Source organism: Motacilla alba, chromosome 5 (assembly GCF_015832195.1).
Source record: "Motacilla alba alba isolate MOTALB_02 chromosome 5, Motacilla_alba_V1.0_pri, whole genome shotgun sequence".
In the NCBI taxonomy this organism is placed as follows: Eukaryota; Metazoa; Chordata; class Aves; order Passeriformes; family Motacillidae; genus Motacilla; species Motacilla alba.
Window position 1 is genome coordinate 52,607,007 of NC_052020.1, and position 27,880 is coordinate 52,634,886.

Genomic DNA, 27,880 nt, shown 5'->3' on the forward strand with positions numbered 1-27,880 from the left:
TAATTTTGGTTTGTTTTTGTTGTAGCTGCAGCACTTTCTTCACGGAATTTTTTTGCAATACCTTTCAAAAAGCATGTTGATGCATACAGGTAGTACTCCAGATGTTTCCTAACTACATTTGAGAGTAGAGGGCATAATTGACTGCTCAATATAATTTTCCATCTCATGAGTCTGATTTTCTGTTAAAATGCCAAGCAGTGCAAAAGAAAGCTTTTGCATGTAGCTGATACTGGAATCTATTTATTTGGGAACATAAATCACAGAGCTAACTCCGTGTCTCCTGAGCACAAGGCCTGCTTCTTCAGCTTTGCCTTTCTCATGTGGCAGTGTCTATTAAAATTGTTCTTTAAATAGCATGGAAAATTACTTATTATTATCTGGCTCATACAGAGCATCTCCTTCAGTGAGGAGATGTGAATAAGAACGAGTAACTGCAATAAGTGTATTGATCGTGTTTATTAAAGACATGGAGGGTGTTACTGAGCTGTGTAATACATGCAATATTTGCAAAACATATTGTTGCTAATAATTTTTGTTCGTATTGACAGGAAAAAAATGTTTTTTGCTGGGAATAGTAGGAGTGACTGTATTGCAATTCTGAATGCATTTAGGGTAAGTCTTTTGTTCCAGCTTAGATTGCAGTGAAATCTGATAGATGAGGTTGAAGGTTCTCACTTTTGTAGGATCAGTGCAGCATTTTTGCTTAGCGGTTGTTAAAGACCTCACTTTAATGATAGCTACATATTGATGTTTTTTGCACTCTTGGTCCAACTGTGTTAAGTTTCAGTTGACTCTACTCTTAACAGCCAAAAATGAAATGCCAGAGATGTGGTGATGTTTGTGGATCATTTTTAACCAAGGGCAGTTTGGGCTGGTAAATTCTAGTACAGAATGAGTTTGGTGACCTTTCTCCAAACTTCTTAGCTTTGGCTTTGGGATGGTTTTGTGCAAATACTATTTTTTGGTACTCTTGGCTGTTTGGTGGCTCAGTACCATGGACAGGGGTCAATTCCTCCAGGTAGAGGCAGAGCTGGTATAGCACAGCAAAGGCTTCTGCTAGAGGAACTTGCTATTCAAATTCCAGCATTTTCTATAATGCATGTTCTGGTGTGTTTTGTAATCTTCTGGAGAGTCCAAAATCTTCAGCTGCTGATTTAATTTATTCTCGTTTTTTTTGAGCATGTTGTCCTTCAGTCAAAACTGACTTGGTTTTTTTTCTACTCTGCTGTTAGAATTTTTTGAAGCACAGAGGGGCATGTATTGCACATGTATCCACTAATCCTGAGGCTCAGAAATAACGTTTTCTGAATTCCCTGTATCCTGTTACATATTTCCCTTGTATCACCTGGTACTTATCACATGTTCATCTGAAGATGCTGTTTCTATAAGACAGTATGTTGTCCTGTAGAATAAACAGGAACATTTAGACAGAGCTTCCAGTGCGGTGTATCTCTGTGTGAGTGATGTGAAAGCTTTGTTTTGAATGGCTGAGTATCAGAAAAGAACAGGTGAGTTCAGGAAAGTTTGTTTCTGAACTCCTTGGTTCAGATTAGATTCTTTGTTTCCTATCACGGTAGGGAAATGCAGTCTGGCTGTCCAACCTTGCCTGTAGTCAGTGTCCCCAGTAAGCTGGATTCTTGTATTAGGAGGTGACTTGCTGTCAAACTAGAAATGGATTCTGCAGGTATCTGTCACAAGCTGCCTAATAATGAAGTAATTTTCATTAATATGCTGGGTATTTCAGTTTCTCTTCCAGCCCTGTTTTCTGGGCATTTGCATCAGAACTTACTTGAATCAGTGATTTCACTGTTTTTGTCACAAAGCAAGGAGAAAACTTTCAAAACAATTTTTTTATCTGCTTTATTACAGTGTCAAATTGAAGCATCCAAATTGTTCTAATAATTTGTGGATGTTTGCATGTGCTTTAACACTGCATCCACTTCCTCTCATAAAGCCAGGTGGACAGCCTGTTGTTAAAAATTTACCTCAAGTGTTGATATGAAAAAAAAGTTAATAATTTTAAATGTCATCTTAATATTTGTAATAATTATTACTAAAGCATTACATTTTGTATCTGAATACCACTCCATTTTTTCCTTAGGCATGGCAGGCCTGCAAAGAAAAAGGGAAGCTGAGAAATCCCAAGGTTAGTTAAACTTTTTCTTCTTCTCTATTCAAGGTTGGTGACTTACGTGCTGGAGTATTTTTTTCATAGTAAATATGAAATGTAAGAAGTTTTTGCTAGCAATGTTTATTTATAATAATTATGACTTCTCATACATAAATAGGCTGGGCTTTGAAAGAAAATGAGCCTTTGAATCCAGTGCAGAGTTATTTGAAGACTATCCCCTATGTTAGCTCCTTCCACAGATGAATCAACAGCGGCCAGGGGGTTTGAAATCCAGCCTAAAAAGGGAAATTGAGCTGCACTTGAAAGAAATACTTTTATTGTGCATAAGTATCTCTATTTTTTTTAATACACAGATTTCTGTGCCCTCAGAAAACCCCGAAAGATGGAAGATGTTTAAGTACAGCAGTCACGAAAACCAGTAGCATGCCCCCCCAGTAACTGCCTCCAGTCCTTTTGTGTGTACAAGATAAAACCTTTTTTATTTCCCTTGTTCTTTCAGAGTGTACTATCTTTTATGATCACCAATGCATAATGTACACTGAGTTACAAGTAGCCAGGGTGTCTGATAAAGATGTGCATGCAGAGAAAGAAGTTCTGAGTTTTTTGTGTTTCCAGATTGCCAAGAAGTCCAGTGGCATCCCGGCTTGTATCAGCAGGACCAGGGCAATGATTTTTTTTTTTCCCCCTGTACTTGGCACTGGTTAAGCCACACCTTGAGTGCTGTGTAGAAAATACTGGAGGACACTGAGGTGCTGGAACATGTCCAGAAAAGAGCAGTGGAGCTGGTGAAGGGTCTGGAGCACAAGCCTCTAGAGAGAGGAGCTGTTGAGGGAGCTGGGAGTTTTTAGTCTGGAGAAAGGGGGCTCAGGGGAGACTTTATTGCTCTACAACTGCCTGGAAAGAGGTTGTGTTGAGTTGGGGGTTGGCCCCTTCTCTCAAGTGATAGAAGCAGAGAAAATGGCCTCAAGTTGCACCAGGAGAGGTTTAGATTGGAATTAGGAAATTTTTTTCACTGAAAACATTGCAGCAGACTGCCCAGAGAAGCGGTGGAGTCACCATCCATGGATTTCTTCAAATGCCCTGTGGGTGTGGCACCTGGGGACATGGTTTAGTTCTGGACACAGCAGTGCTGGGTTGATGGTTGGACTTGAGGATCTTGAAGATCCTTTCAAACCATAGCATTCCTGTGATTCTCTGGGTGTGAATGTTAAAGTAGGTTTTTAGTAGCAGCACAGAGCAATTGGACTTGTGGGTTGATGATGGAAAGGTGAGATGACCCACAGCTGCCTTGGTGATAACCAGAGTGTAGTTTTAGTCAAACACATGACTGTCTTACATTTTCATGCATGTCACAATACTTAGTATGAATGCAAAGCTGTGAAATGTGATTAAATTCTTCTGTTGCTATATGTAACTATTATTTGTGTCCACACAGAGGAACGTGAGATAAAGTTTACTAGCAGTAGAAGAAAAAAGTTCTAACTTTCTTTTTCAGGAAGAGCTTGAGTGGGGTCGATCTAATTATGTTCATATAAACAAGATCAAAGAGGTAAGGTTAAATAGGTAGTATTTTTTATGCAGAAGGACTTAACTTTCCTCATTCTCAGTAAATGTTAAATTCTTGGGTAAACCTACATGTGTTACATACCTTATCAATATATATGGATGTGTGTTTTCTTAAAATGAACTATGAATTTAGTAGAAAGGAACTTTGTTAGGATAAACAGAGTGGTTAAATTAACAGCTTAACATATTTTTAAGAAACCTGCAGTATTATTTGCTAATTTTATAGATTCCTCAGATCACTGGTTGTGGTGTGACTGCTGCCTGTTGTTAAATAACTTCTGTTTTCTGGTTGGGAAGACTCTAAGCAAATACAGTTACATAGTGAGGACTGAACTTGAGAGTCTGTGGGGCTTTGTTGCTGGCATTACTGCAGCAGTTAATGAAAACTCAGCATCACAATGGGCTTCAAGCTTAATTTGATATATTGAGAGGAAAATAAATAAGATTCCTGACTAATTGATCAGCAGAATGGCCTTGGCCATTATTTCACCAGTTCATACTTTTGGCATGAGCAATGCAGGGCCTGTGTTCAAGTAGCACAGGAAATAAAAATAGAATTTGATAGTGAGCAACCATCTGGATAAGAAATGACAATAGTTTTATAACTGGGAGATGGGATAATAACAAAAAAGAGAGAAAAGCAAATTTTGTAAAACTGGACAGTGGAGTGATCATGTCGGCCTCTCAGTTTCAGGTATTGCTGGAAGAAGTTGTGCATGACATAATATATGAGTTTAGAATGGTCACCTTTATTTAACATTTAGTAAGATTTGGGGGCTTTTATTTGCTGCACCTAAAGATCCTAATTTCATAATCCCTGGTGTGGAAGTGAGTTTGCAGAACTGAGTCAGTCACAGGGGTTCCTTTCTGGCAGTGGTTGTTCTGGTAGTGTGCTAAAACTGCCAGGAGCTGAAAGGAAAGGGAAGTAAAGCTACAGAAAAGCTGTGTGGACAGTGCTTTGTACAGCTGCTCCAGAATCATTTGGGAGAGTGAAGGCATTCACTCTGTGTGGTTGGAGGACCAGTGGTTGCTTGTGGGAGTTTGTTCAGAAGCTGAAGATGGAAAGCTGAAATACGTTCTGCTGGAGGGCATAAGTTTGATCTCTCTGACAGTAATCAGAGTTGTCTGCTAAACTGAGGGTGCAGCATGGTCACTGCTGCAGTTGGGTGCAGAATTCCAGGCTGTTAGCAAGATTTTTACCTCCTAAGTTGCAAAACTAAAATTATTTAAATAGAGAATATAATCTTGTAAAAGGTTAATTCAGTTCTTTTCCTAATTCTGTTCTGTATCATATATGCATGATATGCTTTGTGAATACAGAGTTGTTCTTTGTAAGGAGATTTTGGGAAAACTGCCTGAGTCACAGTGCTGAAATTATTTTCCAACATAAAGGTGCTGAGCAGTATATTAGTGAAATGCTTACCAGCCACCTGAAAAGGGAAGGGAGTTTGCCCAATTATTTCAGACTTTAACTAGCAGATTTCATTTCAATTTGTGGCTGGGTTTGATTCATTTTGGATGTAACTTAAGAAATCAAATTTCAGGTGGCAGAGTTATTTCACAACTTGAAAAAGAGAGTCAGTGCATTTAACATGCATGTTAAAGCTCAGCCATCTCCTCTGGACCAGGAATATGTGTGCAAACAACGCTTCATCTTGCAGGTAATGCTTTACTGTCATAAAGAGATGCTATTTACAAAAAATGCAGTTGAATCTTCAAATCAATTTTCATGATTTTCAATTCATAATATTGATGAACTAGTATTACACTTGTTTTCCAAAATTTGCTGTGGATGTAGCAGTTTTGGGTAGAAAAAAACCAACTTTTTTGGCAGTGTATCGGTAATGCAGAAGGGCAGCTAATGTTAGTTAATTGAAAATTATATTATCCCTTGTTTGAGGTGTTTTATTTGAACACTGGCTTGGTTAGTTGGTGGGGAGGGGGTGCAGGGAATTTTATGTCTAGCTATTTTAACTTTGCCTAATTTCCAATTAAATTGCTTATCTTATTTGGACTCATTAGCAGCACTTTTATTTTCACAGACTTATTTATCATTTCAGTGGCAGTTGGTTTGACTGTGTAAGCAGCGAGCTTCTTGGAGCTGAACTGTTGAACATTTTAAGATACAGAGTGAAAACAGAACAATTTACCTGTAGCTATTTTGTGTCAATTTGTTTAAATTTAGGCTCTTGAAATCAGAACTAACAATTGCAGTTTTCAACCAATAGAATAGAGCAAGTCTGCATACAAAAGCATTAATGTTGTAGAATTGTTCCAGAAATGGAACTCGTTTCACAGAAATATATTTTTAAGAATTGGTGTGAATTTGTGTTTAGTCTCCAGTTCTGGTAATTTCTGAACAGAGATAGGAAAAAATACTCACATGAAGATCTATTGGTATCTCTATATATTACCAGTGCATCTCATTTGAAGAAGCTGAATGCATTCTGTTGTGTATCTCAAAGTGTTTTCTTCATTTCAGGCAGTAATTGCTGGTGCTTTCTATCCGAACTACTGTACTTTTGGAAAATGTAATGGAGAAATTGCCATGAAAGACCTTGCTGGCAAGGATCCAAAAACCACTGTAATGGTATGTTAAGGAGGTGAATGACTTAATTAAGCATCTAGTAACAGAAATATGAAGTGTTTGGGTGCTATTCTCAAGTTCTGTTCTGACTTGGGCGAGGAGAGAAATAATTACCTACTCTGATCCTTGCTTGGTCTGTCCCACCTTCCTTTCTTTCAATACAATAAACATTGTGTAGGTGGGCAATTTTGAAAGAATTCCTGCAAACTGCCTCTATGCAATTGATTGCTAGTCTTGCACAGGCAAACAACTTTCATCAAACTAAAAAATATTTGGAAAAATAGAACTATCAAGGGTACTTTTTACTGAGTGCTTAATGTAGTGTTGCAACTTCAGTGTTAGTTTTTTTTTTAGTCCCGTGCTTGTTAGGGCATGGCATACATGCTTGTTGCTTTAAGGTTACTCAGGTGTTGTACTGGGGTTTTTTATCTTCTAAAATTGCTTTTCAGCTGATTGCATATGTGCAAGTTTAAAATGGCTGTGTTGATTTTGCAAAATTGTGCAGTCTAAACTAAGAAAATGTTTGGTGTATCTGAAGTAGGTATTACACTATAAAACAGCCCTGACCTTTGCTTAAAGAAACCAAATCTACCAGCAAGCCTCCAAGAACAGACTGTACTGTCACAAGAGACAATAGATAGAGAGTCAGAAAGTCTTGTTGACAAGGGATTTTTGTGTTCCCTACTGTTTAAGGATATTAAAGCAAAATATCACACTACACTCAATCTTGTGGAATAAAGACTAGTCTTGCCACAGCAGCATTGGTTAATATTAAATGGATAGATTTAAAGAGCTACTAACTTTCAATGTAATTTAACTCTTGATCTGCTCTTACATCAACTGCTCGTTACCTTGGAAGAAGTAGCTGCTGTGTCTTCATCAGTGTAAATGATCATCTTGGGCACAAATGCTGCACATTCCTCAAGCTCTCACTTGGAGAGATTCTTACAGCCATGCACTGCTCCTAATGGTGTGCTGAAGATATAAAAGACAATTAAACCTCCCACTCCCTGATCTCTCTAAATTATTTGCCCTTGAGGCAGTTTCTGGAGTCTGACCTAGACCATGATTTTGACCCGCAGCTGATCTTAGTGCTGTAACTTCAAGGCATAGGAATATTGTGAAAAAATAATCTGTTTTTTCCTGTCTAAAATTGTAAGAACCAAAGAAAAGAATAGACAGTCGCATGGGCTCTGAAAAATAGTTCAAAGTCTCAAAGTTTGAGCTTGCTACTTAGGAGTTCATGATTCTGCATTAAATCAAGATCTCATTAGATACTACTAAGAAAAAGTTAGTGAAATGAACACGTGACTGTAGTTGCATGTTAATAGTTGTGAAAGCTTACACTGGAGTTAGACCTCAGCACAAGGAAGATAAGGGCATTGTTCTTTGCCATCCCCAAGAGGTGTATATCCACGTGAGAGAGCTTCCCACTTGTGCAGGCTGTCCCCCATAGCTCAGTAATTCAGTATGGGATAGGTCTGCCAGGATATGCAGGAGCTGTAGATCCTTCAGCTCCCCAGGCTGTGCATCCTGTACAGGATATAGTTCCCCATTGTGGGAAAAGAATCAGAGCATTCCAGTGTTCTCTGTGCAAAATCAAGAGACCCTAGATAGCTTTTTACAACAAATAGCAGATTAATATATGTAATTATAAATTAATTTGCTTCATTTATACTTTGTCTACCAGTTTGAAGTAGTGTAGGGCATTATTAGCAGCAAAATAATGCATTTTATTGTCATTTGAGATTCTTGAATGTACTGTAGTATCTGGCACTTTGGAATTTGTTGGAGTTCAGATTGTACATAATTATTGCAGCTCAGGTGAAGGAGAAAGCTAACTATTTAGGGGAACTTGAAAATGCATTAAAGCAATTGAAGGTATCCAAATTTAACATCTTTTTCTTTACAGCTGAAGAACATTCCTCCCTATGGATATATATACCATAAACAGTTACAGTCACTGCTTAGACAGTGTGGGCAGGTAAAATCTATTTCTTACAATGGATCAAGGTGAGTGTAAAATGAAGTATCCTGCCTTATGTTCTCAGTTACAAATCCAGTAATCAGTTTCTTTTGCAGTGATGTACTGACAAATGTAGTTAATTTCTTCTCTCTTTGGAATCAGTAACTTACTTTTAATGTATCTGTTAGAGATAAAAAGGTGGCTTTGAAGTCTGATGTACATGGGTTGGAATAACATTAGATAAGCTAGCTCAGGTAGAGACTTCTGGCTTGTCTTTTCTGTTCTCTGACAGTGGGTCTTAATTGCAGCTCATCTGTCTGTATTTATTTCTGTCTGTTATGCTGAATTTAGCTCATTTGTACAGTCTGATGGCTTTTTTGAGCTGATAATCTGACTAATTTCAGCCTATGACTGCCTAAAGTTGAATTCATGTAACCCTTCTTACTCATTTTCCAACCTTTAATGCCTTCCTTATTCACATGTATTTTCACATCCTATTTGCATTAAATTTGGCATGTGCTGGTGACAATGTTAGAAAGTTTTCTTATCACTATCATGATAATTAGTTTTAAGGTACATAAAAGCAGAGCCTGTGAGGAACCTACCTTTTACTCGTTGCTGGCCTGCTAAGATAAAGACAGGGAGAAAAAAATTATTTTCTTTTTCTTTTTTTGTAAACAGGGCTTTTGTGGAGTTCTCCCGTAATCCAAAGGAGGTTTTTAAGGTTCTTCCTGAAGTGTACCTGGCAGTCAAGATGTCACAGCTGAAGATTCCTTTTGAGCTGTATGTTCATCATCCAGAGGATATCAGAAGACAAGTGCAAGGTGCAGCAGCTGCAGGTTTGGAATTTCTAAGGTAATTGCATTGCATATGTAAAATGTGTTTCTTCGCAGCAAAACGAGGTTTGCTGGATTCAGTGGGAATTTCCTTGGAGGTGTCACCAAGGAAAAAATGTTAGGTTCGAAAAACAGATGTAAACTTTTTCTAAGCAGAATGTTTTTGCAGGGCTAGAAATAAGGTGATTGTTTTCAGTATTTCTTTATAGTTAAAGGTATTTTGCTGTTCAAAACAATTCCAAGTGTGCAGTCATATTTCCCCCCCACCCCCAAAGTTGTAGTCCATTTTCCTTTGACATATGAGAATTTGGATGTACACAGTTATTTCTGTTCCTGACAGAGACAATGTGGGGATTGCAATAACCAGAGTAAATAAGGAGTAGCATTTGGGGACAAAAAGGAAACTGAGAGAGACAGAGCTTAACAAAAGAAAGGGTGGGGGAACATAAGGACGTGAAGTGTTACAACATAATAGGAAATAATGCTGAGAAATGCAATGTATTGAGTCTCTTTGGTCCATACCTGCTTTTGCTCAGAAAATCTGGCATGTTTGTTCCAGTGTTATTCTCTGCTGTGCTTCTGAGCTTCAGATCCTACAAGTAACCTGATAAAATGGCATTCTGCCTAGCTCTTGATTAGTCTGCAGCCATTTCAGTGTTTTAAAATAAGAAATCTAGAATAGGAAGGCAGGAATGAACTGAAAAGGTTAAAGTACAGGTGAGTATTCTACTTCCAGTTGATTGTACTTAGCTTTTAATACAATATTTTAGCATCTTTACTCTGCGCAAAACAGCACTTAAAATCTTTGTGAAAATTGACTCTTGAGGAACTGGAATGTCCTCGGCTGAAAGACTTAAAGTTCTTACCTTTTGTCAAGTAAAAGGAATATTTTATTTTTATTTATATATATATTTCTCTATAAAAACTAGCTGAATTTATGTTTGTGTTGTTGTATACTGTGTTTTTAAAAAATAAGCTTAGAAGAAAATGCCATTGCTAATAGCCTCACTTCTTAACCCTAATTTTTTTTCAATTTCTAATAAAGTGATAGCAGTGTTGTGCCCTGGTATGTATCTTTCTGTGTTTGGTTATATTGCAGTTAGAACAGCTACTCTGCAGTAATTTGGTTCTTTGTGGTCATTTTGCATTCTAATTGAATTAATGTATTTCTAAAGAAAAGTCTTTAAGTACATAAATATGCCCTAGGGATACCTTGGGAAGCAGATGAAAGCAAAAAAAAATATTCATCCTCTTGAGTTTTCCCTTGTGAGTGAAGTATTTAGCATCTTTATTCCATTTCAGAGTAAATGTGGATTGTCAGAAGCAGACAGTGGAGCCTGTGAAAATCTTATTTGGTGACGTACAAATGTCAAAGATGATCCCAAGTCGTTTTCTGTCCATCAGGGTAACAGAGGTAGGAATGTTATATATCAGTAGGTCATATCTAATAATTAGTACCTAGATAGCATAGCAGAGATTAATACCTGACAAGCTTATGTTAACAAATTGGGTACTGATAATGTTTTTAGTGCAGAGGTGTCTGTAAAAAGTGTGGGGAATATTCTTGGTCTTATTTTTAGTAGTCCTTTGTTAAACAGTATTCACATGTTTGCACTTCACAAAATTTGTGGGATTTGCTGGCAGTAAATGTTAGCTGGAAGTAGACATAAGTGTAAAGAGGATTAATGGAAGAGGTAAAATACTTGTGTAAACTATAAAAATGAAAATCAGAAGGTATTTGAGCCATTTACTTGGTTATTAACTGCCAGGTTTTGTCAGAAAATGTACTTATGAGAAATGAGATGAATTAATGGTAGTATGTGCTCATTCAGAATATTTCATGTGTATTAGGGGAAAATTCTATGTATATACAAATATTTCTGAAATCTGAAGCTGAGAATTTTAAATCTTGTGTTAGCTACATCTTTTTAGTTTTGCTAATCATCTTCATTGGTATTGCTAGAGTAATAGCAATATATATGCTGCTGAAATAGAAATAATAAAAACATTGAAACCACTGAGCTAGGGGAAATGATAAAATGATTTAAAGTATTAAAACAACTCTTGTTAGTAGTGGCAGGTTTTGCAAGTGGAGAAAAGAATATTTTCCTCCTTTCAGTCAGCTAAATCTCTTGGATGAAAAATGTTAATGAATTTGATCAGCCCCATTGCAATCACTTGGCTGTCTGTGCTACTTCTGTTTTAATATGTGAGCTTTAGTTATTATAAATAAAGATTGTTTTTTATCACAAGCATTCAGTATGAAGTCTGAATAGACATTTCAAAAGATGAATTGCCTTTTTTTTAATTGGCTTTAAATAGGTGCATGTTCTCACCAGCTCCCTAAGGTATGGCTCATCAGAACAGTGACGCTGCTGATGTGCTGGCACACGTAGCTGACTTGCTATTCTGTCACTAGACAGGTGCAGAGGTTTGGTGCACCTTTTTTTATTAGTGAACTATCTTGTATTTTCTGTATGTTAACTTGGTTTAGGAAAATGAAACCAGTCCCTGTATTTTAGTAATGCTTATCTCTGAATCTGTGTAGATGAGAAGTGTGTTGCAGTAGTGCAGAAAATAACCATTTTCAAAAAAATACCGAATTATGAGACAGAAATGCTTCACTACATTGTTGCAGTGTGTGTGAACTGTTGTGTCAGGAGTAGGGATGTTTTCATGTATTTTGCACCTATGTGGTTTCTATCTGAAGAAGAATAATATGAAATCTTCTACTGTGTAATTTTTATACTTGCAGGTAGTAGAAGTTGGACACTTCTGGGGTTACAGGACAGATGAAAAAAACACAGCTGTACTCCGGGCTCTGAGTGCTGAAATTGACTATCAGAACCTGATGGATTTGGCAGTGCCTCCATGTGTAGATGTGCTTTGTCTGGCACCATTCACTTATCTGGGAAAGAAAGGATACTACAGAGCTCACGTTCTGTATATTCATGGGGATCTTGCTGAGGTAATGTGCTGTGTCATATTGAATTGGTAGCATGTAATTGGGTTAACAATCTTGGAGCTTTGCTGCCTGTTTTTTATTTTTTTTTCTACAGATCACTCTGGCCAGAATAATCAATTTGTTTATTTTCCAGAACGCAGGAATTTTTAGTATTAAATTGAGAAGCTCTTGCAGAATGAAGTAAAATAAAGACTAAAACCTCCAGTGAATCTGAAAGCATGGCCCTTTTTTTTTTTTTTTTTTTTTTTTGGAACAGTTTTTATGCTGCTGAGTTCTGTATCATCAACAAAATAATCTAAATATTTTGGCTCTTTGTGCTGATATGAGTAATGGAAATTAGTGCCACAGTTCAAGATTGGTATTGATTTTTCAGGCCAATGTTTTTCAGAAGTTTTAGGACAGATTTTTAATTTTTTTTAAGATTGGTCTTTGAATTCCTTTTATTTCTTAACCTGTCCGGATGTCACCACTGCAGAGTTAATACTGAATATTGTCATGGTTTAAAGTAATGAAAAACGAGTCATTTTCTCATTTGAATTTATAAACAGTCACTGAATACAAGTTCACATTTGCTTAGCCTAAAGCAGTTTTTGGTAGTGTCTCTCACTGAAGAAGTAAGGTTACACAGATCTGAATGTGGGGAGAGAATTTAGAGTCTTTCAGAGAAACTTGCCTTTTCTAGATTTAGTGGATTATTTGCATTACAAGCAGGTATTTATGCCAAGGGATCAAATAATAGGTGTGATAAAATTTGATGTATTCTTTTTGACATGATTTCATTTGCATGCTTTCTAGACTTTGAATTTGCTTCCATGTGACTTGATAAAAATTGTGTTGTACTCTAATTTTTAAACTCAAGTTGTGACTTTTCTTGCCACTAAAGGTAGCACTTTGAATGTTGTGGAATCTTTGCAGATGCTCTTGATTCTTTCTCCAGGTTTTTTTTGTGGATTATGGCAATAGATCGGAAGTGCCATTAAATAAACTAAAAGAGATTCCAAAGTGTCTTCAAGGGCTTCCTTTCCAGGTAGGGGGGTTGCTGTTGGCTGTGGCTTGCTGGATGTTTTTGTATCTGGCAAACAGGAGTGAACTTCAAGTCAGGATGCTTTTCAGAATAATACTTAAATAATACGTATTTTGCTGATGGAAGTACCTTCAAACTATCCTCACTAATAAAATTCCAGAGGTGTGTGTATTTACAGAGCAGAAATTCTTGTATGTAATTGAGCTACGTTGTATTTAATTGTAGAGAAATTCTATTTTTTTTAATTTTGTGGGTTTTTTCATGCTGCTTTGCTGTTCTCTGAACTGCTGGCTTTCCTGGGATCTTTTCAGACAGAATTCTCGTGATGATTACATATGAATGTTATAGATCTAGTGTTCTTTTGACACAAATTAGAAGGATTTTATAGCTAGTTTTTCAGAGAAATAATTCTCTTGAGCTATACTTAACAAATAAAGTAACTACAATTGTAATTTGGTTTTTCAGTGCTCACTCAGGTATTTTGAAGCTAATAGAAACAGTTGTGTCATACTAATTGTATTTTCAAAAGCATTTAATGATGAAAAATGAGAAATGAACCAGCAGAAATAAGATTAGATCTTGACAGGGCTAATTTTGTTTGGTTTTATTTAGTAATTGATGTAAAAAAATAATTTTGGCAAGAAGCATCCTTTTTGTATTTTCTGCATACATACTAAGTGGAAATGTATTTCTGCTTCAGGCCTGATATTTTAATGACCAGTTTTAATGACTAGCTAGGAAAAAACCCAGGGTTTCTGATGTAAATTGATTCAAAGACATAATTACAGATAATGATTGTGGACATGAGAACTTACTTCCTCTGGCCTACCAGGGACAGAGGAGCCATAGTGGTCTTACCAAGTTTTCTGTTCCCTTAGTTGAAAACAGTTGTAGACTAAAGTTTTTTTCCAGAGAAGACATCTCTGTGCTCCTAAGATTTCATTGTGAATAGTGAATTACTACTAAATTATCCTTTATGCACTGTTTGCTCTGATTCCTTAGGACCTATGTACTGTATTGAAGAGATATGAACTGTCATGTGTTGGCAGTGATGGAGCAGGAATTATGCCAGTAGCTTTACAGCAGCTGTAGGAGTTAACATAAGTTGTTGAGAGAGTGAAATATTTCCTTGCTGGTTCTCTAGTCAGGCGAGCGCTGTTTCCGATGTTTCTGCTCTAGGCTTTAGAGTTCAAGATCTGCAAGATGTGTCCCTCTGCCAGATCCCTGGTGTGTGGGGAGCCGTGGAGCTGCAGTGCCAGCCAGAGATTTGCCTCTCTGGTCAGCGGCTGCACTCTGCTGGTGGAGGTTTATTCCCTCGTGCACGGCGTCCTGCACGTGGACGTGTTCCGGCACTCGGGCCGCAGGGGCCTGGTGAACATTCGGGATGTGCTCATCGAGGAGAGTCACGCTGAGCTAGCGGAGGAGTCACACGAATCACAGGTATGTACTCACTGAGCTGCTGCTGCTTGTCTTGCTCGGATTTATTTCAGTTCTGGCTGTCCTGAGAAGCTGAGCTGCAGCTTGACTAGCAGCAAGGTTAATGCTTGAATAGAGCAGTGTATTTTTATATGTGTGCATAATGCATATCGAGCTGTTGGCCGGAAGCATTGCTGCTTTGAGACCCCTTCTGGAAAAGATGTTTCCTGGGAAATGATTTCACAGAATCACAGAATTTCTAGGTTGGGAAGATACCTTTAAGATCATCGAGTCCAACCCATGTTCTAACACCTCAACTAGATCATGGCACCAAGTGCCCCATCCAGTCTTTTTTTAAACACATCCAGAGATGGTGGCTCCACCACCTCCCTGGGCAGATGATTCCAGTATTTGACCACTCTTTCTGTGAAAAACTTCCTCCTTAATTCTAGCCTGTATCTCCCTTGGTGCAGCTGGAGACTGTGTCCTCTTGTTCTGTCTGTTGCTGCCTGGAGAAAGAGACCAACCCCAGCTCACCACAGCCACCCTTCAGGAAGCTGAAGAGAGTGATAAGGTCACCTCTGAGTCTCCTTTTCTCCAGGCTAAACAACCCCAGCTCCCTCAGTCATTCTTCATAGGGCTTGTGTTCCAAGCCCCTCACCAGCCTCGTTGCTCTCCTTTGGACACGCTCAAGCCTCTCAAATTCCCTCCTGAACTGAGGGGCCCAGAACTGGACACAGCACTCAAGGTGTGGCCTCACCAGTGCCGAGTACAGGGGAAGAATGACCTCCCTGCTCGGGCTGGCCACACTATTCCTGGTACTGGCCAGGATGCCATTGGCCTTCTTGGCCATCTGGGCACACTGCTGGCTTCCTCAGTTGAACTGCTCCAGTCTGACTTGAGACTCTGAAAAACTGTAATTGCTTCATTGTTTTAACTCTCTTCCATTTTGGTGTTTCATATAATCTGAAAGGTCATCAGAACATTGTTTCTTTGTCTCTGTATGTGAGTATTTCTTTGCGTAGGACCTTCTTTGTAAAGTTTTTTAAGAAATAATTGTTCAAGGCTTTTAACACTTCCATTATTTTGTAGCAAAGCCATGATGTGCTCAAGGAATTATTTTTGGATGAAGCAAAGAAAGAAGAGCAAATGTCTGTATCTGCAAGACAGGAAGAAAAGCATCTCATTGAAAGATTGTTGAACTGCTTTTCTGAAAAGAAATCTGATGCACCAACCCAGAAGGTAACTTGAGTGGTGGTTTTGGCCTGTCATCACATCACCCTGCTTCTCACATTGTTAGGATGGGGATGAGGAAAAAATGAAGCTCTACGTGATGAATTTCATAGGGCATTTGATTCATTCTACTTTCTGTTGGTAGAAAGCCATAGTGTGACCACTGTTTCAGACTGGTCTGCTGCAGTTTTGAACAGAGTTTTGAAGTGCAGCCTGAGAGCTAAGTGATCCTGCTCTTCTAAGAATGCAGCACTTTGAACTCAGGCAGAACAGAGATAAAATTGAACAGCTGATTGCAATGTTTACCTACATGGTAGTCTTCATTATATAGCGAAAGAGCAAGTTTGCAGCCCTGTCAGTTTTTGAGGAAATCTAAACATGGTTTTTACCTGTACACAGTGTTTGATTCTTCATCAGCTAGTGATAGGTAAGCAGCTGGGTAGCTGCATCAGTGAACGCTCCAGTAACTGATGGTAACGATGCTTTTCCGATGCCAGTGCCAAACTCAGATGTTTTGAGCTATCTAGTCACTACTAAGTTGGAATATAAAACAGGAAGATGTGTGTCCTACCAGTTAGGCCTCATCTACATTCTGATTACTTTTCCATTTCAGACGTGACAAAATTTCAGGCTTTCAAGCACCTAATCATGCTCCATTTATCCACAGGAGTAATCCTGTTTAACTGCCCACTTCATAAAGTGAGAGATTTTCAAGATTAAACACCTCATCATGTAAATAAAATTACCTGATTTTCTTCAGTGATCTCTGAATTCTGAACTTGTGTTTTTAAGCGAGAGGAAAGTCATGAATCTGCAGCACCTGTGAAAATAGATAATTTTAGTTAAGTGCCTCAACAAGCAAAGCTTACTTTAGATGAGTGAAATGGAAGTGCTGTATTACCAATTTAGCAGCTTGGTGTTGCTCAGTAGATGCTGAAATGTGTTTGGCTTTAATTTATAAAGCACTTAGATTTGAGGAGATCCAGGTGCTGGCCAACTAGAATGTCTCTCCTTTTTTTTGAAGGTAACAGTTTTTGGTCCCTTCAGTCCTTACCAGTTGAAATGCTACAGTCTGACCAAAATATCCCAATTCAGGTATGAGAAGACTTCTATTGGCAAGTATAGTCATGTTCTTATCTTTTATTTTCAATAAATAAACTAGGCAAAAACCACCTAGTTACTCTTACAGATTTTTTCCGAATTTTATTCATTGAAAAGACTGAAGGAGTCAAACTTGATTTACATTAGTACACATGCTATTGCTACTTAAAATCTTAAGAGTAGTTTTAAGGAGCATTATTGTTTCATAGAGAGATTATTTATTAACTGTCATTTAAATCTGCTAACAGTAAGCAGCTATTCTGAATTTTTGTTGTGAATTTAATATGGTTTTATATTTACATGTTTTTATGAGTTTTGGATATCTTTATTATTGAAAATATTTCTTCCCCAGAAATGTTTTAATACATAAGGAGAGCATAAACTCCATTGTTGTCCGTGATGATGCAGAAGATCCCTTTCAGCAGCTCTTGGTCGCCACTGATGTATCAGTAACTGCAGCTGGTAATGCCTAATAAAAATATTTGGATGGTTTCTCTAGAGTGCTGGTTTTATGAGTAGTTCTGTGAGTAAATATGTCACTGTAGTTCCGTGTTACATCTTTTTTGAGGTATCATTTCCATTAAATGCTCCTTAGAGTTATTTAATTGTTTTTTCTTTTGGTGCCAGGGTGTGTGATTTTAGGGGAAACATCTTTGATGCCTCCTATTCATGGCCTGCTGGCGCTCCTCAGTATGCTGTTTGCTCCTGCAATAGAACTCAGGTATTTGTGCATTTCAAAGTGGTGGTTCTTTTATTATTTTCTTTAGGATACTCACAAATTTTTGACAGATACTGTTTGCTTTTAGCATTGTATGTATCCTCTTCCTGGTATTTTTAATGAGTTTTAGTATAGAATGTAGGTAAAAACTTGTTCATGTACTTAGGAATTGGTGCTGCAGAGTCTCCTCTCATGATAAGGCATTACAGCTCCTGATAGTTGTGCTGGAAGCCTGGGAGGATGGAATGGTAAACTGGGAGTGTTAAATCTACATGAGGAGAGGAACTTGCATCATTTTTTGTAAAAGCTGAGCTCTGCGGTGGCATCACTGTTGTATTTTCTTGAATTTCTGGTATTTGCAGACTTTCATTTCAAAATAGTGAAGCTTGCTTTCCTTTATTTTGCATATGTATGATTTTTTGGTAAGTTTTTTGAGTATATGTTTTTATAACCAGAACTTCAGTTTTGTATCCTCACTTTATATTTTAAAAACCAGTATGACTGAGTGTGAATGCCTCTCATTTGTTTTAGCTTCTTTCAAACACATGTCTTGCTTTGCATGGCTTAGATAAATTCATTTAAGTCTGTCTTCATAAGAGTTTAATTTCTTCATCTCTTGGTGAGACTGTTTTCTTTCTTTTTCATGTAGAGTTGATAAAAGTGGGAAGTATTTTACTGGTGTTCTGTGTGGTTTGGGTTGGAGTCAGAAATCTGGGGCTCCACTGTTTCCAGCAAATGATATGGAGGTGACATTTGATGTGCATTTTGGACTGGAAGACATAACAGAGGTAAAACTTGCGTGAGAATTTTCTCTACAGTAGGAATTCAGTAGAAGTCAGTGCATCTGAGCTTGTTAACTCTTAGTGTTAATAGAAAAACTTGTTTGGACTGTGGGGTTTGGGGTTTTTTGTAGTTCTGTTTGTTTGTTGGGTTTTTCTTTGGTTTTGTTTGTCTGGGTTTTTCAACGTGCTCCCTTTTTATAATCTTGGATTTTTAACAGGAGAAGCAGTTGCTGCCTCCCTGCACTCAGAACAAATAAGATACTATAGAATGTTACACGCTTTTCAAAATCATCAATTTTGCACTAACTGGAAGTCGATGCTTACTAGTTTTGTTCTTAGGATTGTCATGGCTTTTCCTGACAAACAGAACACTGCTGCTTTGCAGGCTTCAGTTTGATTTTACAGCTCTGATAAGTCATCTGTATTGAGCTACATCTCAGAGCAGATCAGCCAAACAAACAATAAAGTCCCTGCACTCCTCATTACTGCCTTCTGCAGCTCAGAGAGTGAGATCTGTCAGAGGGAAGCATGTACATAACCTGTGCAGTGCAGGACAGTGGCTGGGTTTGACACGTGCCTGGGACAATGAAGGACGTGCCCTGGTTAGGTCTGTGTGTGAAGCAGGTGCTTGGGATGGTTCCTGAAGGTTTTCCAAAGACACAGTGGACATGCTGGTGCACACATCTGTGAACTGTTGTTTTCTGAAAGCACTGATTGGGGTGTGCTGGCTGTATTCATGATGCCTTAGCCAGAATGGTAACACCAAGCTGCTGTATTTGTGAAAAATTATGGACAGAGAGAGAAAGTGCTTAAAACTTTCACAGAAGGAATTCTGCTTTGGAAAAAGTCCAGGCAAATGGTAGCCTGTATGTCTTATGGCATATCTGAGAAACCTTAAAAACTGTGATACCGGGTGGCTGAAATATTAACATCACTGACCACCAGAGGTGCGGCTGCAGGAAGAAGCATTCCTGAAACTTCAGATGTTTTTACTTCTGGAAATACTATTCCAGTTGAAGTTCAGTGATGTGGATGCCACGACCACCATGTCAGTGTGATATGATACAGACCTGGTGCTGGTTTAAAGTGTTTTATATTCTCTGACTGGTGTTTTATAGATAAACAGTCTGAGGAAAGCCATGAATAAGCTGCTCTGTGAGCAAGCATTACATTCTGGACAAGAGCAAGTGGCACAGCTGCAGGAGGATATTCGTCAGAAGCTTCTATGGTAATAATTTTGTAGAAATAAGATCTCAGCAAAAATAAGTGATTGCTTGAAGCACAGCTCAGGTTAGGCTTTGGAAAAATAATATGTGCTCTCATTTAATGATGCATTTAATTAATTTTGTTTATTTATAAAGCAGTATACTAAACAACCTTAGACTTCTTGTGGAAGCACTGATTCTTCAGGGAAGCCAAATCACTTAAGAGTCATAAAACCTAGACTGTAAAACCTGTTCTACAGGATATCAGCTCTTATGTATCCTTGTTTTTTGCACCCAGAACAAAGCTAATGGAGTCCTATGGCATAACAGTGCAGAAAGATTTACAATTCTTTCTTCCTGTACATTAAATTTGAATCATGTGTGCTGCCTTTCCTCCCTCAGCAGACCTGTGCAGAATAGGTGTTGGCCAAGTGAATTGGAAGTCTCAGGCAAATTTAGGAACTGAAGTCAGGCCGCCTGCCTTTTTTCCTGCAAGCCTTCCTTCTTCTTGGAAGTGAAGCAGGTTCTGAAAAGACCATTGTGAATTCAGTGCAGCCAGCCTGGAGAATTTTTCAGCTTGTAGTTTGGTAGAAGGAGTGCAGTGAAATATCCCAGAACAGCTCATTTCTGTCTGTCCCTGCTGAGCATAATGTGAAAAATCTTCCCTTGTTTGTACACTCAGCATGAATTTTAGTGCTATCTGTATCATCAGGAGAATTTTCTCATCTTGACCTGGCTCTCCATTAAACTATCTTAAAAAGAGCTCTGGTCCAGAGGCCATAACATAACTTTTACCAGCCTCATCTCTAAGAAATAAGACCTTTTTTTTTAGCCAGTAGAGCTTTGCTGAAGTAACTGCATGATGTCAAAGTTAGCTGGTTCATTGTGCTGATAAAGATCAGAACCCTGCTCTTACCCAGGGTTATCAGAATGATTATCAGAGCAGCTGTTCATGCTCATTTTTCAGGTGTTCCTTGGTTTTGAAAGTACTTGCTCTCTTATTTGTGGGAAAAAAACTATTAAATTGCCTAGAGTTAAAAGCAAGCACCCATACTTCCGATTTCCAAAACTCCAAATAAAATTTGGGTGCATTCCATAGTAAATTATCAAGTCAGCCTTACCTTTTGAGGCGCTAGAAATGAAATTAAAAGAGCACAAGCAATGGAGAAGTCAAGGAACATGGATAGGCAGAAAAAGGCAAAGCCACAACCCCTGTCTGGAGGTGACTGTGACAGTAACAGCTCACACTGGGACATCAACACTTATATGCTAAATTGAAGGCACTAAAATGTCACTGCCGTTTGTTCAGACATGTGAATACTTGCTACAGTTTGGGCACCTATTTTGGGCTGATTGTTCAGACATCTCCAGCCAGCTGGGAGGGGAAGGGTCAGACCTTGGCACAGGTCCTGGGCACTGACGTGTTCCCAGCTCAGTCAGCACCAACTGCCTGACTTGGTCACTCTCATCAGCCCCAGGCTTTTTGTCTTCAGGATATTCTACATTTGTGTGGTAGCCTTTTGTCTCCTAGAATTTTTGTACATTTATTGGTTGCCTTCCAATATCCTACAGATTTTTTTTATTTAAAATTTTATTTGATATTATTTTTGTGTGTTTTTATTTGAAGTGATAAATGGTCTGGTTATTGTAATGATTTCTTCTTTCCCCTTGTGTAAAATCTTTCTTGGTTTTGATTTTTTTTTTCCAATTGTACTTTCTGTGTTTTGGAAAAAACATTTATTAATTCAATTACATAGGTAAAAATTTAGCCTGAACAATCTTTCATAACTGTTTTCCATTTTTCAAAAGCTAATTGTATTTACAACATGTCACCACTACTTAAGACTAAAATCAGTTTTTGAAAAACGCATCTAGACAGAATTAATTAATGTCTACTACTGTTGTACTTTGCACAGCTTGAGGAAATAACTGGAGCAGACAGACAATCTATAGTAATTGAGTTGTCATGCAAAACAAAATACCCTAAAAATAGCTGTATTATACATTCTAGTGAGTAAGCATACATAAAATGTAAGGAATAAATTACAGTTGCAAATTCTATGTAAAAAAAGAATCTCATTATTTTCCTTAGAAGATACATTCTGATACGTGATACGTCCCTGTGAAAATTTCTGTTTTGACTTACTCCACTGGATAGGCAAAGTACAGAGAAGTGAAAAATCAGACTAGATTAGGAGGGAAATTTAAGATTCCCTTTAGCACAGACACCTTGTAAATACATGGTTGTATCTCATACTAAAAAATCCTTTGTCTTTGTAATTAACCAAATACAAGTGTATTTCTCAAGGCTGTATTTATGTAATTTCAGTTTAATCTGCAAATCAAAGCCTCGAGACATAATTGATCCTACCTGGTATGAGAAGCCATATGCATGGAATCAGGTAAGGGTATAAATTTTAAAGTTGTTGCAGAGTGGGGTTTTCTTGTTTGAAATTTTTTTTGGTTTGGTTTGGTTTTAAAATTATTTTTTCAATTTTTTGGTTTTGGTTTTTTGGTGTTTTGTTTTTGTGGGGTTTTTTGTTGCTTGGTTTTTTGAGGAGTTTGAATACTCCAGTACAGTTAGTTAAGGGTGTTGAAAGGGAGGACTTCTGTGGTTATTGAATTTGAAAATACCAAAAGCACTGTAGGGTTAAATTTAAAGCATAAGAACTTCTGTTTATGTAATCACTTATGGCTGTTGATACCCTGTTTTTTTCCAGTCTGTTTAATTGTTGGGTGGGTTGGTTTTTTTTATTTTTGTGTATATAAATATTTACTGTTTTAAATAGCACTCTCCATGGTTTCAAGGTGAGAGAGATTGTAAAGGTAACTTTGCATTTGTTGGAAGCTAAAATTTTCTATTCTTTCTGTTAAGCAGCTGTAGCTACATTTTCCTGAATGCAGTGCATTTTAGTTTTGTTTTGGGTTGCTGTGGTTTGAGGTGGCTTTTCCTTTCTAGGCAGACAGAAATGTGGCTTGTTTGAGAACAAATGTGGAGGGGTCAGGCAGGAGGGCAGTTTTCACAAGACCCAGGAGGGTTTCATGAGAAAGCTCTCCTGGCTTCCTACTCTGTTAGACATCTTACCTTTCTTTATGTAAGGGCCTCTGCAGGCCACTGGACTTTGTGAAGAACAAGCAGAGTTTCTTAATTAAAAAGGGGGTGAGGAATTAGTGAGTGCAGGAGTAAAAGTGCTACACACGCCATCCCTGTGCCTCTCCCACCCTGCAGCCCACAAAGGAGGGGTTTGGGTCACCCTTGAAAAGAGAGACAAGAACAAACCAAGGGCACTTATTTCTAAAAGGCATTTTTTTAGAGTGTGTTGTGATATACTGCCTTAGGCCAAAGTGTTTCTATTTTCATATTTCAAATCCAGTTATCCTTGGATTTAGGAAGATAATGTACTCTCTTCTGCTGGTGTTTATCTTCTATAACAAGCTAATGTGTAGGCCTTGGATCAGGATTTTCTCCACTGCCTCTGAAGAATCCCAGGACATCTTATATCATAAAATACTGCCTGTAATGCTTTGGAGTTGGTTGTGGAATAGTGTTCTAAAATCATGGCAAACCATGAGATAAAGTATTTTATAGCCCTGGCTGTTTGGTTGCACTGTGTGGCATGGAACTAAAATTCCTGTATGATTTAAAACCCAGAACTCTTCAAGACATTTTCTTAGCTGTGTTATATAGAAAAACATTAAGAATGAATTCTGATTTTGATCTTGCTTCTTTTGCCTAGGTGGATTCTCAGTGTCTTATTGACGAGTCTGAAAAGCAGCATGAAAGAGGAAATCTTGTTTATCAGCTCCACAAGCTTGTTTTGTTGAATGATTAAGTATTTCTAGAAGTCTTTCAGAGGATGAGGTATTATTAGTCTAAAAATGAGTTTTGTCTTGTATGCATGTTTCGCAAGACTGTTCCTTAATATGAGTACAAGTGTACTGAAACAGAGTTTGGAAAATGTTCCTATGTTTCTAAAAAAGCTGAGGTTTCCTAGCCTAGAGCAGACAAGTTCAGTTATAAAAGAAACTGATGTAAATCAGGATGCAATTTTCATATTAGTAGTACTTCTGAACAGGTTTATCACAAGGTACACAAAAGATGAAGCAAATCTAGGCTTAGTTGTTCTTTTTCTGTCTAAAAACTCATTAATTAAGGGGCATTACTTTTTTTTTTTTGGTCTGTAATTTCAAATTTTGTTTTCCTGTTTTCTTTTTTATTAGTTGTTAAAAAATGCAACAAAGGGAGCTGGGGTTTTCCTTAACCAAGAACTAGAAGTCAGAAGAAACTGATGATCTAAATTATGTTCTGATCCAAACTTTGTCTTCATATACTGGATACAATTTTTTGTTAATTTTTTTGTACAGCAAAAGATAACATGATTTATTTTCCTGTATGGCAGAAGAATGCTTTTGAATTAGTCATTCATGGCACTTTGTTTCATCCTTTCGACTTACTTTTATCTGGGGAGATCTTTAGCCCTAAAAATGAGGTCAGTGGTTTCAGAATAAAATGCAGAAATTCAATAAAACGTTTTTGTCTCTTCCTTTGTGTGTTCATGCTTAATAAAAGTTAAATTTAGTTATTAAAGGTATGTGATTGCATTCATGGAACACATCAATAGAGAAACAATTTATGGAACAGTATTCATTTTCACTGGTCACTCAGTGATTTGAAGGTCATGTAATATCCAGTCATCCTCTGAAGGACAGAAAATCAGTGGTCACTATAAAGTGGCAGATTTTTGGAAAATAAGGGGATGCTTAGAATAAGAAATTATTTTAAGCTATAATTAAACAGAGGGGTGACTGTCTAACAGGCAATTTCAGTGGTTTATTAGAACATTACTTTCTTAGACCCATTTTAGTGATCCTTGGGAATTAGAATAGTTAGTGAGAGAGGTCTAAAAGAAAAATTGGATCTCAAGTGGCTTAGACAAGGGTGTTTCTCAGCCAAGTGTTGTACATCAATTAAGTGTTCCTGTTAAGACCTTCAGGGGCAAGTGGGTCAGGCAGGATTTCAAATCTTGCTTTTGTCTATTAACCGTGGAAGTTTCCATAGGAAAAGGAAACTTGGCAACACACAAAGGCATGGGAAAAATAAAGGAATTCATCCCACATAAGCAACAGGCAATTTTTTTTTTTAATTTTTCAATTGTGTTTCTCCCATGTGTGGCTCTCTGTGTGTGTGACTGTGCTGCCACCAGGTGGGGGCTGCTGAGATACAGGACAGAAGAGCCCTGAATGAAGCTCAGCATCCTTCAGGCGAGCCTTGGTGGGTGATGTTGTTTATTTGCAGATGGATATATACAGTACTAACATTTAAAAAGGAGCTGCTGTATTTTATTGTTTGATTTAGGCTTCAACAGCATTGCAAAGTCACTTGAACAAGTTTAAGGTAAGTAGCTTCAGGGTTTCCCTCTCAAAGGATAATACTGTGTCACACTGGAGAAAGAAGTATTGTAAAGTAGCAGCATCTTTGTGGCTGTGAATCTGATCCCATCAGCTCTGTGGCTTTTGGGGGCTACTTCCAGAAGAAAAAAGGCCATGACTATGTGTCAAGATTTCATCATCTCCAGGTGCTCACCAGCATTGAGCAGAATGAGACTTCAGTTACCATAATTTACTGTATTTCTTCATTGAGCGTAAGGTGGAAATACTTAAATCTATAAATGATCAGATTAATGCTCTTAAATTCCTCAATAATGATAAAGTGACAAACTGTAGTTGCTTCTAGAATCTGAATCAAGTGCATTGACTGTTATTCATATTTCTCCCCACAGCTGCAGTGATACCTGATAGCAGTTTTAAATCAAAAGGCGATTTTTTTGCTATTCCATTTAATTAATTTTGGAATTTACTGCCATGGGCTCTGGTGGAAATAAATAGAAAAATTAACTGGAACTCCAGGGAAGGCAGATCCTTCAATAACTGTTAAAATTGAGAACTTGAACTCCCTGTCTTACTGAATTCCAGAACCTCAGAATATACACTGAGAGAATGTCTATTTTTATCCTTGCCAAAGATTTTCCTTATGACAGGTATATAGGTGGAAAATATTTACAGAGAAGTCATCATTTGTTCCTTAACTGGTTCTTGGTAGTGCTGCAGAGCACTTGCTCTGTTCTGCCAGGAGAATCACATTGTCAGGATGAACAGCAAAAGGGAAAAGAACATAACACACAGCTGGGAATTTCACCATTCCTTCCCCAAAAAGCGTGTGTGTAGGGATTAGGGTGCTTTGAATGAACCCAGCTGAGTCCTGCTGAGCCTGTGGCCACTTGCACTGTGGCAGCTGTGCTCTCTGCAGGGAGTGCAGGTGGGGACATCAAGGTGAGAGTGCATGTCAGTGTGAAGTGATCCATTTCCAGAGAAAACAGGACTGTCCTTCTTCAGCTGGCTGGAATTTTAGGAGGTACAGATGAGTGCATGTAGATCCTGTTTTGACCTTTCCTAGCAGTGTTGTGCTGTTGTTGAACTGCCTATTCTGAAAACTTGCGCTGTGAATTTTACAGTGCAAAGAGAGAACTGAGTTACCAGGGAAAAGGAAGGCAAGAGATGGAATTTCAGTAATGAAGGGATGGTGACTTGATGGGCCACAATGAGTGCAGTCCCAACAGATTAAATTCAGTGCTAGTCTGCATGGAAGTGTTAGAAAAACAGCTCCATGAATTAGGATAAACTATGGATCATGGTTTAAAGCAGGATATAGGTGTTGGCATAGACTGTGCAGGAGTTAGACTGATCTTGCCAAGTTGTTGGCATGTTTTCAAGGACCAGAGTCACACAGAGCAGGGTTTGTCTACCTCATAGAATGGGATAGAACTGAACAGAAAAATAAAAACCCACCATCAGTGTATAGTTTGATTTGGAGTTTCTTTCTGAAAAAGAACCTTGAGAAAAGCAGATGAAACTCAGAAGAGGTAAATAAATTAAAGACACTTGAGGCAAAGATGGTGTGTCTGAGATAGACATCAATCCTCCAAAGGACTGTTGAGGGAAGAGGCAAACTCTGAGTTGATCCGATGAAACTGTAGGAAGATAAATTGCTCTTTTCTTAGTCACTGAGCTACATGGGTAGGTGTATTTGTCATCCCTGTCTGATGCTCCTATATTTAGCTTTCACTCAGGCTCCAGGAGTGTCAGTCTTATCTCCCAGATCTGTGACTTAAATGCCTTGGGGAAACAGAGGTGGCTGTTCTCTGCTGAGAGAGCTGCAGGACAAGGGCATGGCCTTCCTAATGATCCCCCCTTCAAGGGAGGGGAGTCACCCCCTTAACATGGCTGTGAGTGATGGGGAAGTCCTGGCAGATGTTTCTTGGCACATGGATGAGTTTGTGGATGTTTCTCGATCCCAGGGCAAGGGGCCAGAGGGCTGAGTTTGGGTGCTGGTGCTCAGTGAGGGGTACTGATGCTCACTGCTGGTTCTGCCATCAGACTGCTGAGAGGGCAGTGGGTTGAGGTGAGCTGGCCAGGAGTGAGCTGCAGACACCATCAGCTGTCCTGAGGGGTCATGGCTTTCCCTCCTTCACCCCAGCAATTCCCTCCCTCACAGGAAGGCACCCTGGGGGAAGAGAGAAGTGAGGTTGCTGCTTGGTTCAGGGGAAGGAGGGAGGTGAAGACTGTGGTTGAAATGCTGGCATTCATTTCCTTCTGTGCTCCAAAATTGCAGAGGCTGCTTTTTGCTCTGAAAAACTGCAATCAAAACTTCTTCACTCATGGTGAGATGAGTTCATGACTTTTTCATGTCATGCTTATGAAACTTGTCTTTTCTCTGGGCCAGAGAGATGAGCCCCAGGTGCTCCACAAACACACCCATGTGATGGTTTTCTTTGCCCCTCTCCTGTATTTGTTGTTCATGCCATGTGGAGAACCATGGAGGAGTTTTAAATATTTCACTTCTCTTGTTTTCTTCCTAAACACAGCATACAACACCCAGGGGTACCTTTCTCTGTGTGCTCGAAGAAGGAAGGGTACAGCTGTTGGCAGTATTTCAACATCTACAAAGCTTGCTCTTCTCTTTTTGGTCTGTTAATAGCAAAAAATCTAGAGTGCCTAATCAGGACCAGCACAGAAGATACATATGTACCTGGGGTTTTCTTCATCTGTCTTTAATAAGGGCAGAAAGGCCACTTTTAAAAGTCAGGAAAGTAGATAAGATTTTATTAAAATTCTTGATGCAGACAGTATCTTCCACAGCACATACTTCAAGAGATCATAGAACATAGCTGCAGGGAACATACTCCCCTCTAGTTGAAGATGTTATCTCTGTCTTCAACGACTTTCACTTGGTCTTGACAGCAGTTGTGCAAACACCCTCCTCCTGCCCACCTGCCAGGTAAGATGGGAACTG

At 38.4% G+C, this 27,880-nt stretch overlaps 1 protein-coding gene across 5 annotated transcripts in view; it reads left to right on the forward strand.

The window, feature by feature from the left end:
• Window positions 1-24,060, forward strand: part of TDRD9 (tudor domain containing 9) — a 70,632-nt gene extending 46,572 nt beyond the window's left edge. For all 5 annotated transcript variants that reach the window (XM_038137497.1, XM_038137493.1, XM_038137496.1 and 2 more), the window contains 20 exons: window positions 26-89; window positions 549-612; window positions 2,102-2,146; window positions 3,627-3,680; window positions 5,242-5,358; window positions 6,180-6,287; window positions 8,197-8,297; window positions 8,932-9,105; window positions 10,389-10,500; window positions 11,842-12,054; window positions 12,989-13,078; window positions 14,255-14,515; window positions 15,584-15,733; window positions 16,749-16,819; window positions 17,178-17,287; window positions 17,453-17,546; window positions 18,193-18,331; window positions 19,444-19,553; window positions 21,860-21,932; window positions 23,268-24,060. In XM_038137497.1, the coding sequence (XP_037993425.1) occupies window positions 26-89; window positions 549-612; window positions 2,102-2,146; window positions 3,627-3,680; window positions 5,242-5,358; window positions 6,180-6,287; window positions 8,197-8,297; window positions 8,932-9,105; window positions 10,389-10,500; window positions 11,842-12,054; window positions 12,989-13,078; window positions 14,255-14,515; window positions 15,584-15,733; window positions 16,749-16,819; window positions 17,178-17,287; window positions 17,453-17,546; window positions 18,193-18,331; window positions 19,444-19,553; window positions 21,860-21,932; window positions 23,268-23,363 (2,246 nt within the window). In that variant the 3' untranslated portion in view covers window positions 23,364-24,060. The remainder of the gene's footprint in view (window positions 1-25; window positions 90-548; window positions 613-2,101; window positions 2,147-3,626; window positions 3,681-5,241; window positions 5,359-6,179; window positions 6,288-8,196; window positions 8,298-8,931; window positions 9,106-10,388; window positions 10,501-11,841; window positions 12,055-12,988; window positions 13,079-14,254; window positions 14,516-15,583; window positions 15,734-16,748; window positions 16,820-17,177; window positions 17,288-17,452; window positions 17,547-18,192; window positions 18,332-19,443; window positions 19,554-21,859; window positions 21,933-23,267) is intronic.
• The last annotated feature ends 3,820 nt before the right edge of the window (window positions 24,061-27,880 follow it).